The 18,390-nt window shown below is 38.6% G+C and overlaps 1 protein-coding gene and 1 long non-coding RNA gene across 7 annotated transcripts; one reads left to right on the top strand and one right to left on the bottom strand.

The window, feature by feature from the left end:
* The first annotated feature begins 1,052 nt into the window (after positions 1 to 1,052).
* pum1 (pumilio RNA-binding family member 1) lies at positions 1,053 to 17,013 on the top strand. 6 transcript variants are annotated; one of them, XM_083524037.1, is made up of 23 exons: positions 1,334 to 1,447; positions 1,546 to 1,623; positions 7,037 to 7,350; positions 7,526 to 7,594; positions 7,681 to 7,783; positions 7,876 to 8,063; positions 8,191 to 8,360; positions 8,458 to 8,701; positions 9,237 to 9,330; positions 9,477 to 9,578; positions 9,679 to 9,821; positions 10,229 to 10,364; positions 10,454 to 10,582; positions 10,739 to 11,029; positions 11,209 to 11,445; positions 11,526 to 11,793; positions 12,004 to 12,133; positions 14,059 to 14,193; positions 14,307 to 14,444; positions 14,618 to 14,743; positions 14,872 to 14,993; positions 15,384 to 15,576; positions 15,678 to 17,013. In XM_083524037.1, exons 3-23 carry the CDS (start codon positions 7,048 to 7,050, stop codon positions 15,807 to 15,809), a joined length of 3,453 nt encoding a protein of 1,150 aa, XP_083380163.1. In that variant the 5' UTR covers positions 1,334 to 1,447; positions 1,546 to 1,623; positions 7,037 to 7,047; the 3' UTR covers positions 15,810 to 17,013. The 6 variants fall into 6 exon arrangements, with proteins under 6 accessions (XP_083380158.1, XP_083380161.1, XP_083380159.1 ...); XM_083524034.1 differs by having other exon boundaries at positions 1,335 to 1,447; positions 7,678 to 7,783; XM_083524032.1 differs by lacking the exons at positions 1,334 to 1,447; positions 1,546 to 1,623 and adding an exon at positions 1,053 to 1,194 and having other exon boundaries at positions 7,678 to 7,783.
* On the bottom strand, positions 12,477 to 15,246 carry LOC310716728. Its single transcript, XR_014530657.1, has 2 exons — positions 13,816 to 15,246; positions 12,477 to 12,816 (listed from the first exon to the last, which is right to left on the bottom strand). It is a non-coding gene; the product is annotated as an uncharacterized lncRNA (long non-coding RNA).
* Positions 17,014 to 18,390: the final 1,377 nt, after the last annotated feature.

Below are 18,390 nucleotides of genomic sequence, written 5' to 3'. Positions count from 1 at the left end.
ACTTTTGCTCGGTGTGCTGATTATTTTCATGCATTTCATTGTCATAATCATATTCAGAACACTATAATTTGAGCCTGCTTCCTGCATATAGACTTAGACTTGCACATGTCGGTGTTGTGCCGGAGTTCCTCCTCTGGGATTCAGATGTAGACATTGGTCATATCACCTCCAAATATGATTTATAATGGACATCAGTGAGATTATAACTTGTAGAAGTCCCTGCATTAGTCTGTGAACCCTGAATTTATTGTTTTCTGCCAACATAAGCCAATTTCACATTAGAAATGTGTGATCGACATCAAAACCAGGGCTTAAAAAACGTAGTATTTATTTTAATGCAATTCAAAATAGTTTTGATGTATGTGAGCTTATGTGCTCTTTACCCATAACGTACAAAAGCACAACATGGTATAATCCACTTATTTATTGGTATTAACATGGTGTGATTTCTATCAATCATATTACTATCATTTATGTTCACATTGTAGTCTAGTTTTGAGATTATGCCAGTCACTACCAAGTCAAAATGATGGTGTTATGACAAGCCCATAGATGAAATATCATGGCAATGTGATCCCCTGACCACCATCTCCCAAGTGTGGTATAAGCAGACAGCTGGGCCACACCGCTTCCTCTTTTTGTGCTAAATCAGGGAGTGCATTGTTTCATTCATACCAAGTTTAATTATAAATCACAGCTGATGAACATTGATGCTGGAGAGATGCATTTGGTTTGTGCCTTTATTCAATTAAAATAACAATAAACTTGGGTATTGAGATGCTGGTTTTTTTTGTCTCGTTATTGTGTTATTATGAATCCTCTATAACAAAAGACGGAAAGCGGCGTGCTGGTGGTGGAGACCCTTCACCCTTTATGGCGATTCAGTAAACAAAAGCAGCTCAACACCATTTTCATAACCGAACAAGGTGTTTTTAAAAACAAAACAAACAAACAAGCAGTTTATAATCTCTATAACGCACTAAAGCTCGCGCTATAACTCTGCGCGCTCGTTCACGATAACAAAGGACCCAGCGCGCGACACTCCCCTCGTCGCGCACGTTCCTTTTTTTCGCTCTTACCCATGATGCCTAGCGAGCGCCTGCTTGGAGGCGAGCCGCCATGTTGTTGGTGTGAAAAGCTAAGGAGCCGCAGCGAACCGGGGCTGAAATCCGTCACCATCCGCATTCTCCACCTGTGAGTAAGACAATGGGGGGAATTTAGGGGTTCGTGCAGGTCCGTTGCGCTGTATTACGGCACTATTTGCGGGAAGTCTGGTCGGTAACGGCTTGATTTTCGCATCGCGATATTCGGAGGTGTCGCCTCCCCCCCCTTCCTCCTCCTCCTCCCTCCGGTTCTCTCCTACTGTTGTGCCGCTCTTCCTGTCCAGACATCTCGGGCCTTTTGTTAGCAGCGAGAGGGACCTGTAGCATAGCGCGTAGCTGCCGAGGTATCGCTTTAATGTTTCTTTACTCTGTTTTGTGGTTTTAGGACGGGGTTTTTGTGTCGCGGGTTTTTGGTTCTTTTTTTTCCCTTCTCCGAAAGCAGCACGCTTGTGGAGGAAGGGGGGCAGGCCGTGTATTATCAGACGGCTCCAACAAAACGTCTCGGACCCGTATTTCACAGGTTCGCTTCTCTCTAGACTTTATGAATATACCGTACTATTGAACTTTTTCCATTTTCAACGTGTTTTTACACCTTTTCTCGTAAGCGCCATTTGTTTTGTTTTTTTCTTTTCCTGAGCGTGGTCTTGGTTGCTATGTGCCGTGTTTTTGCCTGCCAGCTAACGCTGTTCAGTGAGTTAGATCCGATTTGACAAAGACGATCGCGGCGTTTGTGCGAATATGTTGGCGAAAACAATCCGGGATGTGGTTTATTATTTATTATTTTTTAATCGGTTGAAAAGTTTAACTGCATGTATGGATGATTATTAACCCACTGTGGTTTCAGTATCCACTTCCGGGAGGTGTACGGAGGGAAGGGGTGGGGGTTGAGAGGGGAGGGGGGGGGACAAGCCGACCTCTCGGTGTGGTGTTTTCCGGTTTTTTTCCTCTCCGCCTGCTGGTTTTGTTCACCTTCACACACTTGGAGCAAACTGTATTACTGGACATCGACCCTCATGATATTTAAAAGTTGTTTTCCATTACGAAACAGTAGTCAAAACGTGGACATTTTGTGCAATCGGTGGCCTGTGTGGTACAAATCTCTCGCGATACTTCAAGACGGTTTACCGGTTTATATACAATTGCACGATAATTGTAACTTCGGTAAAAGAGAAGCTGCGAAACAGGCGCATTTAACCTATAGAGAGAGGGGGGGAGGGGGTGGTAAACAGAAATTATTTATTTGTTGGTGCTTATTTTCCAACCTGCATATTTTACTATCTAGAAAATTCTCAATCTGTAAGTTTAAAGTGTAGTTAACATTTGTGAAATTTTATATTTTTTAAAGATTTATCACAAAAGATTGCTTTAAGGTCATCCATGCCTGACGTGTGGTGTTCTTTTGCATGGCATTGCATCAGACTCTGTTTCTGAACAATTTACCATTTTGTTGAATTGACGGCTGTAATTTACAATGTGGACTTTTTGGCACTAGGTGTTTATCAATAATTTCTTGTATTCACTATTAACTCGTGAAACAGCGGTAGAAATACGTAAAATATAAACGATTCGTTCACGGGTATCAAATGTTTTTTGGACTTTTGAAATGTACTTCTAAGATGCATCACTCGAATGGTGTTTTTCTTTCTGATGTTTAAACAGGGACATCTGGCTTTTTCCTACTGTACTGTCTTAATGCAAGTTGGCTTGCTCACAACATGCTGATAGTTTCATTTTTATTTTTTTTTTGCTGTGTAGCATGCCTGTGGGGTGTGTTTGTGTTTTTGTTTGAGGTGTTCATGGTGGTTGCTACATCTTGTTCGATGTCAAGTTACATCCATAGACAGGCTTTAATTCCTTTTTTTTCTAGTCATTACCTGAAACACATTGTCAGTTTCGTGTGCATATCTTTCTAAAGTGTGAATGGTGTCATAAACATGTAGGTCTGCTGAGTTAAGAAACACGTGACCTGTTCACATCTTATCCATTACCCATTTCTTTTCCCTTGTGGGTTGACGGTGTGTTTTGAGATGATTGGTTATGATAGTGATGTGTAATGAAACTTAACAGTTGCGTTCTCGATTTCCCCTCAGACTTACTGATTTTTCTGTTCAAGGGGAATTCCTATAAAATTCTGTACTATTGATGCTTCTCATTACAGCCTGGCTGTAAAAGTATATTTTACATGTCAATCTATTGTGTGCATTTACAGTTATTAATTTGCCAGGAACATTTATCTCAAAGCAACCTAAGAGTGAGGGATATAAATTGCTTTTACCATTTTATCTTTACTATTCTGAAATGTTTCCAGCATATCAGAAAATAAGGAAAAGCCCAATTTAATTTTGATTAATATGAGCAATACATGGAAAAGGGTTCACTTTGTATCGTTTTATTTTATTTTTTATTTTTAGTAGAGTATATATTCTAATCAAAAGCATTACAAAATGTTTTCAATGTAAACTTCAAGGATGAAATCCTTCGATCTGGCCAAGAACCTAGTTACCAAGTAAACAAATCCATTGTAAACACTGCTCTTTCTAGACTATCAGACCGTTAAAGCACTGCCCTTTTAATATGTAAAAAAACACAAAACTGCAGAGCCAAGTTTGGCAACACTAAAGCATGCCTGTAGTTTCTTTTTATCCAGTTCTCTTTGTATTAGCAATCATATTAGAGTAGATACAATCTTTGCAGTGTTTATGGCTTACTTGATGACTCACTGAGGGATAAGTACAGTAAAGAATACATACAGAAAAGGATATAAAAATATGCCATACTTGTGTGTGATGGATTATTATAAATGCAGTATTTTTTTAAAGTTATTAGCTTAGTGTAGTATTGGAGTGAGTCACAACAGTGGGAAAATATTTTTTTTTTTATTGAAATTTTTTGTTAGACATCCTTAGAGCTTGCTCACTAATTAAAGCCAGCTACATTTGGCAGCAGCATTTTCAAGTGCATTGGTCTTCTTTTCTGTTTCGAATTTGTCTTAACAAAAAAGACATATATATATATATATATATATATATATATATATATATATATATATATATAAATATAAAACAAACAAAAAAAAAACCCAAACTTGGTTTCATAAGGGTGAGAAAGAGGCAGAAATATTTTTGTTGCCATTGTTTGCATATATACGTTAATCATGAGACACAGGAGTCCACCCTATGCACTCCTTGCAGGAGCAATTAAGTATTTGGAACAAAAACAGAGCTGAAATGTTGTCAGGTTGTTAAACTGGAATTGTGCATACTGGTTGGTGCAGTTGTGTGGAAACTAAAAATTAACAAAAATATAGCTACCCAAATACAAGATCTAAAATTTTATTCTTGTATTTTCTCTTTACAATATTGTTTCTACTTTACAACTCTGTTTAAAAACCTGACCTCAAAGCTTGTTTAATTGCTGTTAACTTTACAAGCAAACGGAGAGAGAGATTTTAATACTTTCTCTCAGGTGATCTCAGATTGCTATGTTGCAACCATTACAGTGTCATATTTTTGCAATTACATCTTGTAAATAAAATGTCTTCCACAGTCTATCAGGTTGAAACCAGACATGTTCAGTGAGATCTATTTACTTTATAGTTTTAAATATAGAAGTATCTTGTGGTTGTGATGAATACTTCACCTTTTCCTCTACAAATGGTCTGTCTTAAATTAGAAAGTTGTTTCAAGGCAAAGCCATTTGCAGTAACACTTTCTGATGCTTAAAGAATTTGTCCATACTAAATAATTGTTGTAGAAAAGTCACATTTTTGTCCCCAAAAAGTATTTTCTGATGTCTGCAAGGTGTTCCTTGTACTTCTTTTGAGTTAAAGGAAACGTTGAAAAGCAAGGTCAAGTTTCCCAATTAAAATACTTCAGAAGATCAGATTGTTTCAATGTGTACATTTGGGTGTTAGTTTATTATTTTGCAATAAATAGTGAATTAAGAATAGACAAATTTCCTGAATTATTGATACGTTGTTTTATGCTGCTCAGAATATTGCTGGTTACCTGAACATGTACTCAGTCTAACAAACTCCATTTGACATTTACTTTAATTTCTTTGTATTGGACCTACGATTAACGCCAAATTTGCCTCTGTCATGGGCCTGGAATACCATCACAGGTATAAAATATTTTCATTAACTTTTTGCTTCATGTCTTCATTTGGCTGCTGATTTAGTTGGTTTAGTGTAGAAGATTTCAAGCACCACTAAATTAAAGCAGAAGTGGTGAACAATTATTAATTACTGTTGTTTACCTTTAGTTTTTTCTTAAAAAAAAAAAATGTATTCAGTTAGCTATAAGCAAGAAAAAGGAAACAAGCATTTCTTGCTTGGTTTGTGTTTTTACTCCTGGCTTGTTTCTTTTTCTCTAGAATGAAGAGATTTTTTGTTTCTTTCTAATCATGCATTATTGCATCTATTGACACTTTTAGCAAACTGGGTTATGTATTTAATATTAAAGTACCCAAATATGTTTGCAAAGGTCATATAGATATGCACTGAATATAGTTTGATTAGATTTGTCTATTGAACTGTTACTTTTGGTTAGAGAGGAATAGGTTTGGTCATTGTAAACACATTTATTCTCAACTCTAAAATTATATAAGCCTACGTCTGGTTTATGGAAAACATTTTGGTTCTTTACAAAGTATTGATAGTATTGTAGGAGAACAGGGATTACAGTGCAAAAGTAATTGAGACTAGAGATGTTGATTGTGTGTTGCCTCTCCCTCTTTGGAGCTTGGGGATTCCCTATAGCACAGTCCAGTGGCTCATGCCTGTGTGTAGATTAAAACAGTTTGGGGGAGGGGGCTTGCTTCAAATATCTAGTGTCTTAGTGTTCTGAACTAATACCAGTAAGGCTTTGCTCTTGTTTTATTATTGTTGCACCAAATGTCAGAACACTAACAATTGCAGTTTTCTGTTTGTGTGTAATGTGTTAGGAAAGTGTGTAGCTATATACGCCTGGTCAAAAGGGCATTTGGCTGTCGTCGTAACATTCAAACACCAACTCTAACCTGTGTGTGTGTGTGTGTGTGTGTGTAAAATTACATGTAGTATTATTTCTGATGATTAGATTTCTTTGTGGTGGACTTGCTCACACTTTAAGCTTTTACAATACATTGTTGCGTATATGCAATGCAGGTATACAAGTTATAAATGCAAATATTTGTGTTCCATTGGTGTGGCAGATGATGTACTAACAGTAAATTCTTTGTGGCAGATCAGTATAACCAAATTTAACAATAATACTTTCATTATTTTCTTTGGCATAGCAAGGTATGCGAGTATGAACTGTGATACATATTATCCATTATGATAGTTATTTTGCTCAAGGGGGCTTCAAATTGATTAGAAATTTGCTGAACATGCTTATTCCCGAAGCCATCTACAATTATACTTTAGTGTCAGCATTTGTGGCGCTTGAGAAAGATGCATGCATAATTAAATTTTCATATAATTCAGATATCTTTATTTAGTATCCAGTCTATTGTTCAGCTGCTTTTGCTATACATTTATTATAAACACTAGTTTTCTTGCTCATTGTTTGCTTAATTAGATCAGCTGTACTGTACAGCATAAATAACTTGAATTTTTTTCCTTGAAATGGCGTTTTAGCTATAGTAAAATTGTGGAATTTCATGTAAAGGTCACTTCCTGTAACATGAGTGAGGCTTTGGTTTCTTTGTTGACCGTTTTTTCCCTGTTAGCAGGAATCTTGACTGTGATTGAGGTTATTGAGTTGTTCGAAAACAGAACGTCTGACCTTTACTTTAGAGTTGCATGATCCTTTGTATTCAGTGTGTGGAGGTAGACTGGCAAAGGATTTACATTGAAGAGTACGAACAGTAAAGCTCTTCGTTGAATTCAAATATTAATGTGTTCCAATTGCTAAATGTTATACTTTCTGTGTATTTTTGTTACTTTGTAGGCTCTGGTGGAATGAGCGTAGCGTGCGTGTTGAAGAGAAAAGCTGTGCTCTGGCAGGATTCGTTCAGCCCCCACCTCAGACTGCCTCCTCCTGACAGGCCATTACCCAATATGCCTGTGGTGCTGAGTCCCGCGGGCCATGCCCCTCAACCCGGCCCTGCTCCACAAGCCCCTCCCCCAACCCAAGGAGCAGGACGTTCTCAAGATGATGCCATGGTAGATTACTTCTTTCAACGGCAGCATGGTGATCAACCTGGGTACAACAATGGCAAGCACCGTTGGCCTACTGGTGATAACATCCATGGTGACAACCAGGTTAGCGCTTCTGCATTATACATGAACACTTGGTTGCAGGATGTTGGGCCTTTAGTGGGATTAAGAGAATAATTATACAGGGAAGGAATCAGGTTTTATTTTTAAAATTTTTAAGCGTGTTTTTTTTGCTTGCTTGTCTGTAATGTTCTATAAACTTGCTTGCTCTGTATCTTAGGTGCGGTCAATGGATGAGCTCAACCATGATTTTCAGGCACTTGCTTTGGAGGGAAGAGTCATGGGAGAGGTTAGAGTCCACATCATCACTGATATTTCTTTACCCACTTTCTTTCTCATATTTAAAGTCTTTTGCTGTTGTTGCCCCCACAGCAGCTTCTCACAGGAAAGAAATTCTGGGAATCTGATGATTCGGGGAAAGATGCTCCTAAAGGGATCTTTCTTGACCAGTGGAGAGACAGTGCCTGGGGAGCATCTGGTAATTACCTTGTGTTCTTGCATGTATAATCTTAATTTTAAGGGATCACTTGTTTGCTATATTGATGGATTATCTGGCAATGTGATCCTCAGATCATTCAGTTTCCCAGCCAATCATGGTTCAGCGTCGACCAGGTCAGGGTTTCCATGGCGTTGGTGAGGCAGGGTCTGTGCTTTCTCCACGTTCTGAGAGTGGTGGTCTCGGTGTGTCTATGGTGGAGTATGTCTTGAGCTCATCCCCTGCAGAGAAACTTGACTCCTGTCTACGTAAAGGAGCCTTTGTGAGTGTCCTTTTGTTACCATTTCTTTTATGCTAGCTGTTTCCCACAAAACTTAATTCTTATTTCCTGAAACATTTTACTTACTGTGATTTTTGTTCTTGTTTTTACACCCCATCTATTGTGTTAGGGAGCAAGAGATGCTGAAACTGATGATGCTGAAAAGAGAGTAGAGGTAAAACCAAAAACCACATTTGACCCAGAGAGAAAAGACTTGAAGGAATCTGAGCCTGATCCCATGGACAACCCTAACGGACTGCCCAGTCAGAATGGACTTGATGTTGACGTGAAGGACTTCAGGTAAAACTAAAGCAGGGTTGACATAGTTTCATGCTAAATTCCTTTTAGGTTTAAAGAGAAGTGTTTTAAGAAGAGTTTTTATTGCTCTTACTTTCAGTCGTACTCCTGGTAACTGTCCTCCTGCTGGTCCTGAGGTGGAGCTGGGTGGACCTGAAATGCCTGGAGGTACAGGACCAAAACCTACTGAAGAGTTCCCGAATGTTGAGCCCCAGAATGTGACGCTTGACCACATGGAATCTGTTTCTATGGAGACTTTGCAATTTGATTATACTGGTAGCCAGCTGCCTCTTGATTCCACAGCTGCTACTGTTGGCCTTTTTGATTACAACTCCCCTCAGCAGGTAAAGGACTCCACTGTCATTAAATACAGGCACATAGAAATTCTAAGTTTAACAAAGCTGGCACAACCATAGACCTAGTTAAATTGAATTGGCATATGGAAATGTTTGCTACCTTTACCTTTACTGGTGAGCCAGCTAGCCGTAGCAATTTTTGAGTTGTACATCTAAGTAACATTTATCTTTATCTTTTTATTATTCATAGCTAGTCTGTTAGCATGACTTTAGTAGTTATTTTTCTTCTATTGTCTCCTGCCCAGTCTTTAAACACCATTGGCATTCCCTGACATTCAGACAATGTGGGACAGTTTACAGTTGATAATACATAACAGAATGGTGTTCTCGTGTTCTAAAAACTTAATGGCAGGAATTGTTTTACTGTTCTGTATAACAAAGGCTGTTTTCTGGGATATAGATGACAGTATGTCCTGTTTAAACAATAGTTTTCCTTTGATACTTCAAACGGTGACAAGTGATACATGCAGATGTTTTTTTTTTAAAGATAAGTGTTCAAATATTTTACATTGCACTGTTTCAGCTGTTTCAGAGGCCCAATGCTCTTGCTGTGCAGCAGCTCACGGCTGCACAGCAGCAGCAGTATGCCATTGCCGCAGCCCAACAGCCGCATATCGGTGAGTGCATATGTTTATAACTCAGGGTCAGATATTTATTTGATTAGGCATACAATGGAGGTGCATTGGCTGAACAACTCAATGGACAAATGCCCAACTGTCATAATGTCTGAAATTGTTCAATTCATAAGGTGTGTGCATTTTAGGATTAGCTCCTGCTGCGTTTATGCCGAATCCTTACATCATTAGTGCAGCACCACCTGGCACAGACCCCTATGCTGCTGGCCTTGCTGCTGCTGCCACTCTTGGTACGCTCAATTAAATACACACATTCATGTAAAAAAAACCCACATCAATTGTGTGCTTTTCCAATTGTACAAATGTTCTGTGTATCTGTGCCTGCTATAGGTCCAGCAGTGATGCCCCCTCAGTATTATGGAGTAACTCCATGGGGTGTGTATCCAGCAAACCTGTTCCAGCAGCAGGCTCCTGCCCCTTCCAACTCTGCCAATCAGCAGACAGCAGCGCAGTCTCAGCAAAACCAACAGCAGGTATGGAACATGGTCTGGAGTCTTCTCATATAATTTTTTTTTCTTTAAGATCCCACTCCTCTAGAAAGTAATTTGTGTTATTATTAATTTGTACCAGGTTTTTTTTAGTATTTGCTCATTAACATTTGTTTTCCAAAATATAAATAAATTTGCCAGGTCAATCATGACCTCTCTGACTTTAGATAAAGCATTTATATAGTTGAATAAAGTAAATGCATTGTGGAGCACCGCATGGGACCATTTGTGTCTAGTAAATTCGCATGTTATTCAGTGTGTCTTATCTTACACACAGCATTAGAAAATTAGTGTGCTATAGTTTTAACTAGACAATAGCAGTTGACTTCTTTTATTCCTAATGTTTTATTGCCTAAACGTGGTGTTTTTTTTTTATATATATATATATAAAGGTAATGCGTACTGGAGGTAACCAGCGACCCCTGACCCCGAGCCAGGGCCAGCAGGGCCAGCAGACTGACCAGCTTGTAGCAGCTGCAGCAGTAAACTCTCTGGCTTTTGGGCAAGGTCTGGCAGCTGGTGTTCCTGGTAAGATTGTATTACTTTTGACTTTACAATAATTATTTATCAATACATTCTGGATCAGCAGTTTAACATTGCATTTGTACATTTCACAGGATACCCCGTACTTGCTCCAGCTGCATATTATGATCAGACTGGAGCCCTGGTGGTGAATACAGGAGCTCGCAGTGGCCCTGTCCGACTCATGGCTCCTGCTTCTGTCATCATTAGCCCCAGTGCTGCTGGTGTGCATTTCAACTTTTAGTTTCTTTAGCCATCTATTCATTTTACTGCTATCCATTACAGTGGTGCTTGAAACATGATGAACCCCTTCAGTTTCATTTTCATCAAAACAATTTCTCTTTTTCTTCTACATGGTCTTATGGACTCTCTTAATACAGTGGCTGCAGCTGCTGCCTCAGCTAGTGGAGCTAATGCCGGCCTTGGAGGTGCCAACAATGGGGCGTTTCGTGCACTGAGTTCCCAGCAAGCTCCAGGTCAGCAGGGCGCTGGGGCTCTTGGTGGAAGTTCTTTCTATGGGAGTGGATCTCCAAGCTCTTCCTCGCAGAGCTCTTCTCTGTTCTCTCAGGGTTCTGCCCAACCAGGAAGCTCCTCTCTTGGATTCAATGCTAACCCATCCTCATCCCTTGGAGCTACACTGGGAGCCACACTTGGAGGATTTGGAACCGCAGGTTAATGTGACTCCTGGAGATAACGCAATATATATTTTGCATAATTTTGTTTTTTAATAATATATTGTTTCTGCACAAACTCGTCTCAAAAATATACATCAGGCCTTGTTCATAAACTCTTTTTTAAAAAAGTTTAAAGTTAAAACTAAACCGTTTTTAATATATTTATCTGTCTCCAGTTGCTAACTCTAGCTCCAGTGGCTCTCGCCGGGACTCTTTGACTGGCAGTTCTGACCTGTACAAGCGTACCCCCAGCAGCCTCACTCCTATTGGCCATGGAGGGTTCTACAATGGACTTGGTTTTAGCTCCTCTCCTGGCCCTGTTGGCATGCCTCTTCCCACTCAAGCGCCCTCACATTCTCTAACTCCTCCACCTTCCCTTTCAACCCATGGATCCTCTAGCAGTCTCAACCTAGGTGTGTAGTGGTTTTGTGTTTTGTTAGTTTTTTTTTTCAAATATAAAAATAGGTCATTGCAATCTTTTTTTCTTTTGTAGGAGGGCTAACCAATGGCAGCGGGCGCTTCATTTCTGCTGCTCCTGGAGCTGAGGCCAAGTACCGCAATGCCACCACTGGGTCCTCTCTATTCAGTCCCAGCAGCCAGCTCTTCCCGTCATCACGACTTCGTTACAGCATGTCTGACGTGATGCCATCCGGACGCAGCCGGTTGCTTGAGGACTTCCGTAACAACCGTTACCCGAATTTGCAACTGCGTGAAATTGCCGGACATGTGATGGAGTTTTCTCAGGACCAGCATGGCTCCAGGTATGCATTTAATTTTTTTCTTTTTAGTGCTCTAGGTTAAAAAAAAAAAAAAAAAGGTGACCACCATAGCTTGTGGCAGCATACTAACTTCATATTTGTTAGAAACCTTAAATATAATTGGCAGTGGTTTCTGGATCACTTGTTTAAGCAGAGTTGGTTTTGACAGCTTTTAAAATGCTTGAATTGCATTTGCAATACTTGTCTGTTCAGGTTTATTCAGCTGAAGTTGGAAAGAGCAAGTTCTGCAGAGCGTCAGCTGGTCTTCAGTGAGATTCTGCAGGCTGCCTACCAACTCATGGTGGATGTTTTTGGAAATTATGTCATTCAGAAGTTCTTTGAGGTAAGTGCTGGTTTCCTTTTGTTCTTGAGGCCTAACATTTTTATTTTTTCTGGTCTGTAATTACATCCTTGCGTGTAATTGCAGTTCTGATGTTTGTGACTGTTCTAATAGGCTAAATAGATAGCCGCCTTCAAATTTAGCTAAACCTATTATTTTCCTCATATGCTTGAATTATAAGGGGTTAGATACCTAAACTATTAATAGCGTGGTGTTGCATGATGGTTACACGAACATTGATATGTGTTGCATGTGATTTGTTGTACTGCTCCAGGCAGTGCTGTTAGGTCGGCTTGTTCACTTTGTTTTTTCTTCTCTGTATTACACCCATTCAATGGTAAAATGGTGTTGTTTGTTAGTTTGTTTTTTTTTGGTGTTGAACACTGTCTTTCCTGAAAAACTACCTGGTGTTTACAGAGTGGCCAGTTAAAAAGTGCCTATTTCAGCACAATCCCCAAATCTTATAAATTTTTTACCTTTATCTTGGCCATAGACGACTACATTAATCATATACATGCAGTGAGGCTACTGAAGTACAGGAAAGTAAATCAAAGAAAATTAAAATGCTGACGAGTCAATATTTTTGAAGTGTATAACTTACTAGCTTTGAAATTACTTGTTTTTCCTCTGTCTGTGCAATGTATAATCAAGATTTTCAAGTGTTCAATATTCCATGAGCATGAAAACTTCAGATTAGGGCTGGGCGATAAATCGATTTTATCGATTAACTTGAATGTGTAGTTTACATCGATCTGTTTTTAATAAAAATCGGTTTTCTCTTTAATGTCCGCCGACGCTCCCCTCTGGGCTCCCATAGTTTCGAAAGAACTCAGCCCCGCCCCCCTCCCCCCGCGCGTTTGCCACAGAGATACACAAACATGGCAGCGAGCAGAGAAGAACTCGTTCCCAAGAAAAGTTAAGCAGCCGCATGTTGAAAATAGACGGTTAAGCAGCCGCACTTTGTTTAGTGTTGCGCGTCCAATCGTACACTTACGGTACGGGTGGTGGAAGCGACCAAAATACATGTAAAGACGCTTCAGAACGGCGTTTCCGTTAAGAAACAGAAAAATCAGATCATTTAAATAACCATATTCAAACACTCATAAACAGTCATTTTACTGTGGAGTTTTTAAGAAAAGTAAAGTAAAATCACTCCAAGCATCACTGCATTTTTAACCATGTTCCACATTCAAACACTCAAAACAGTTTTCTTTATAGGTTTTATCAATCTTTCAAAATTATTTTTATTTACAGTGTCCGTCTATTACTCTCTTAAATTTTCTCTCATTTTACTGTGGAGTTTTGGCGAAAAGTAAAGGCAAAATCACTCAAAACCTCAGGTGCATTTTAGATCATGTTCCACATTTAAACACTCAAAACATTTTTCTTTGTAGGTTTGCCCATTTTATATTGTTACCTTCTATTTTTACAATTAACAAAGGCAGGGCCTGCCATCTTGTATTTTTGGCTTGTTGTTTCTGATTGCACTTTAACCCAAAGTGGGTTATAATCCCAGAAGTGTAAATAAACTTTATTTAAAGTTAAAACTTAAAAAAAAATAAAAATAAATATTTGTCATATGCAGATTGATTTTAAGCAGGGGGGAAAAAATCGATTTAAATCGCAAATCGGATTTTTTGTGAAAAAATTGGATTTTATTTTTAGGCTATATCGCCCAGCCCTACTTCAGATGTTTTTAAAATATTTTAAGGTTCTATTGAAAACAACTTATTTTTAGGAATTATACAAGCATTACAAATTCAAACCTTTCTCGAAACAAAAACAGTTTTAATTTTACCGTTTTTAGTGTTCTTGCTTGAATATAATGGGTTTGTAAATAATGGCAATGAGTTTATTTGATGAGTATTAGTTATTAAATAAATTAAGGCTGCACCAATTACAATTTTACTACATATGATTTTGTGTAGTTTGGCAGTCTGGATCAGAAGCTGGCTCTTGCCGAGCGGATTCGTGGCCACGTGCTGTCTCTGGCTCTGCAGATGTATGGATGTAGGGTGATACAGAAAGCTTTGGAGTTTATCCCCTCTGACCAGCAAGTCATTGTGAGTACATAGATATATCATGCAGTATGCTGCCTTAATACCCATGAATGAAAATATTCTGTGGAAGTTTAAGTGAATGAGTGTTGAGTGATAATTGTCAATGTGTGATTCAGAGTGATATGGTACGGGAGCTGGATGGCCACGTGCTGAAGTGTGTGAAGGATCAGAATGGGAACCATGTAGTACAAAAGTGCATTGAGTGTGTGCAGCCTCATGCTCTCCAGTTCATCATTGATGCTTTCAAGGGACAGGTGGGTAACCATAGCAACTGGCCACAGACTATGGTTAAATGTCAGGTTTACATAAAGCCCCCAGAGGAGTGCGTGTGTAAATGGATTTTCCTTTGATGTTTTAACGGTGATTGAAGTGGCTCTCCAAGATGAAAGTCATTTGTGTGTGTATTTACTGTGCATGTGTTGCGCAGGTGTTTGCTCTGTCCACACACCCCTATGGCTGCAGAGTGATCCAGCGTATTCTGGAGCACTGTCTTCCTGAACAGACACTGCCAATTCTAGAAGAGCTGCACCAACACACTGAGCAACTGGTTCAAGTAAGCAACATTGTCATGTTACTGACCTGCCATACAGTAAATACTGCTGTGTATCTTCTTGTAGTCCTTTTTAATATTTATTAAAGTGTCTCCATTCAATCATTTTCACTATTAAATGCTGTGTGTAGGATCAGTATGGCAACTATGTAATTCAGCATGTGCTGGAACATGGCCGCGCGGAAGACAAGAGCAAGATCGTCTCCGAGATCAGAGGAAATGTTTTGGGACTCAGCCAGCACAAGTTTGCCAGGTAACTAAACACTTTTTCAGACTGACTGCTACATAATTTGACAAAAACGCTGCTGGTGTGAACAAGGGTTTAGGAAATTAGGTTGGTGAGGTTAATTAATGTATGCCTAGCTTTTCAGATGTGATGGATTCAGACTCTTTGTATGCAAGGAAAAGCATAAATTCTTTTTTTTTTTTTTTCCCCTTTTTGTAATCCATAGACTACTTTGATGGTTTACCTTGTTAGTTAAAAAAATTAACATTATAAAAAAAAATCATAATTTTGTGGATTGCAGCCTCTGTGGCATATCACATTAACAGTATTTTCACCATGTTGTGGTAGACACAAGACATGTCATTTGTGCTTTAATGACCACACTAATGTAATAAACAATGGTCTCCCTCTCTGTAGTAATGTGGTGGAGAAGTGTGTCACACACTCGCTGCGTGCAGAACGAGCCATGCTTATTGATGAGGTGTGCAGTATGGCGGACGGGCCCCACAGTGCCTTATACACCATGATGAAGGACCAGTACGCCAACTATGTTGTGCAAAAAATGATTGACGTTGCTGAGCCAACACAGCGCAAGATAGTCATGCACAAGGTATAACAACTTGCCTTTCTCTATACATTTATTTTTTTGTTTCCTTTGTCCTGTCGTCTTAGTGGCAGCAGTTCTTTAATCTGTGGATGTTTGTGTTTTAGATTCGGCCCCATATTGGAACCCTGCGGAAGTACACGTATGGGAAGCACATTCTGGCCAAGCTAGAGAAATACTACATGAAGAATGGAGTAGACCTGGGCCCACTTTGTGCTCCGCCCAATGGCATCATGTAAATTCGTCCTCTTGATGTATTGAGGAGAGCGTGCCCACACCCAGCTTAGAGCTGTTGGTTAGGGATCATTGTAAATCCTACTCTAGTTTTGCTGAATGCTCTTCTCTCTCCAGGTCCTTGTGAGCTTGTTCTTGTTATCTCTATTCACCTAGTCCCTTTCCCACTATTACTAAAAACTTTGTTCCTCTTCTTCTGTTTCTGTATGTATGAGATGACAATATTTGATTTGATCCCAGTTTGAATCATGGAGGCTTCCGCATTTAAACTTTATTGCTATTACACACATTTCTAACACACCTTCATAACACACACATTACATGCTAACACACTCTATTGCTAACATGGTGCAGACATTTAGCATGGGAGACGTTTTTGGTCTTGCTTCTATAAATATTTAGTGCATACTTGGTGTAGAACTTTGCATATATATAAATATATATATAAAACTTTGTAGTTTTTTCTGGTTTTTGATGTCCAATCTGTACCTATAATTACCCTAGTAGTGAATACATACTTCTAATTGTATAATTGTACATTTGTAAACCTTGGCTAATGTAAATGTGGACTCGCTTCTACAGCCCTTTTTGGTATGAGAACGAAAAAAAAAAAAACAAAACGGGGGAAAAAAAGAATCTTGTGCATTTCAGTGTAAATTCTCACCTTTTTGGTTGTTGTTTGAGTTATGAGTTGTTGTATATTGTAAATTGTAATATCAGATTTTTGTTGGTTTTGAAGCCCTTTGGATTAAAATGGCATAGATGTACAAAGAAGACAAACATGGGCACTCTGCTTTTAGCCATTCACCAGCCATTTTTTCACATTTGCTCATCCCCTTTTTTTTAAGATCTTTTATAGTCCCTTCCTTGCTCTGGGGCAGATAGCAGCGAGCGTGTGTATGTGTGTGATGCGTAGATTGCCCTGGTTGCAAGGTGTGTACAGATTTGCCATTCTTTTGTCTACTTGTAAGTGATTGTAACATTTGATTTGGAACACTCTGCAGTGTATATTTAAACAGCCTTGTGTATATTTCCTATGATCTCTTTATGCGAGCACACTTGTAACCATAATGTGTATAGTTAACAGATGCTGTGTGTGCTTTCTGCCTGGGCAACTATTTTTTGTAACTCCAGTTGTAGATTGTCTCTAAACAATGTGTGATCTTTATTTTGAAACAAAACATGGATAAAAAGCTCAAAATTTAAAAAGGTCCCTGACTCTTCCTTCTACTCTTCTGCTGTTTTTTTTTTTTTTTTTTTTTATAAAGTTTGTTTATGCTGTATCGATACTATTTAGTTGTTGTTGTTAAGGTTTTTTTTTTTTCCTTGATTACTATATAATACAACTGCATGCCCTTTTTTATTTGTGTGCATATGGAATCATGCATAATTAAATAGTATCTTTACATTTCAGTATAACTTTCTTAGTCTGTTTTAAAGAAGTGAACCATTGAAAACCCCACACACCAAATGCTGCACATTGTGACAAATTCTAATAAGACTGCAGATATAAGCAATGCCATAATCCACTTATGGATTTCTTTTTCTCTTTTAATATTCATACAGGTGGATCAGACATTGAAATTGGTCTAATTTACCCTACAGATTAATAAATAGCTGAAATCTGTTGGGCTTTTAGTTTAAAATATTTACAGGGAAGATGGCTCTTGTACATCCAACTTTAAAAACCCAACCAATTGCAAAGGATTTATTTAACCCCCCCCCCCCCCCCCCCCAACTAATAATGTGAAACTGAAGCTGTGATCGTACATGTAACTGAGGAAGGGGGAAAACACGATTTAGAGTAGGTATGAATAGTTTAAAAGGTTTATATTGTAAATGTCTCTTCAGGCTCTGTATTCTAATCTTTAGGCACTACCATGCCATTTTGTGAAACCAATCTTGGTAAAATGATGAAATATGATTTAAGTTGGACATGTTCTCAAGAGTGTTTTTAGCGCCTAAAATCTCTGGAAGGCATCCGCTGCATTCTACACACTGCAGCTCATATAGTGAAAGTACTAAACTGTGATGTTGGAAAAGAGAACTCGCCGAAACATTTTCTATATTCCTTTAGTAGGCAACTGTCACATCTGTCTTTGCCGTGTGAGCATTTAAAACAATGGCTTTCTAGTTCCTCTAAACTAGAAAGAAAATTTTAATTCCCTCAAATAACATGCACGCACACAAAAATCCATCAGTCGAATGCACATGACCAAGACGTTATACTTTTAAACTGTTTTTATACACAATTATAAAATTGTCTTTTAAAAGCACACTCACATTGTACTAATTTGAGTTTGTAACTTGTTTTTCAGATTTCTTGTCACCACTTTAAGGATCATTGAAAGTTGTTCTGGACAAGCGCATTTTCTAAATAACCATTAATATGTAAAATGACACTCAAAATAAATCTCAATGAGCAACACCACAAAGTACAGAAAAAAGCTTTATGCAGCTAAAGACAGTTTAATAAAAATTGGAAGATTTTAAAGAAGGGATGGAATAAGAAATTAATTACATAACGGACTGTAAAACCCGACCAGCTGGAAAGCTTGTTTGTGACTTCCACAGGACACTAAGAAG

The sequence above is a fragment of the Silurus aristotelis genome, assembly GCF_946808225.1.
Source record: "Silurus aristotelis genome assembly, chromosome: 21".
In the NCBI taxonomy this organism is placed as follows: Eukaryota; Metazoa; Chordata; class Actinopteri; order Siluriformes; family Siluridae; genus Silurus; species Silurus aristotelis.
The sequence above is the reverse complement of the archived record's forward strand: the minus strand, read 5'-3'. Positions and strand labels throughout refer to the sequence as shown.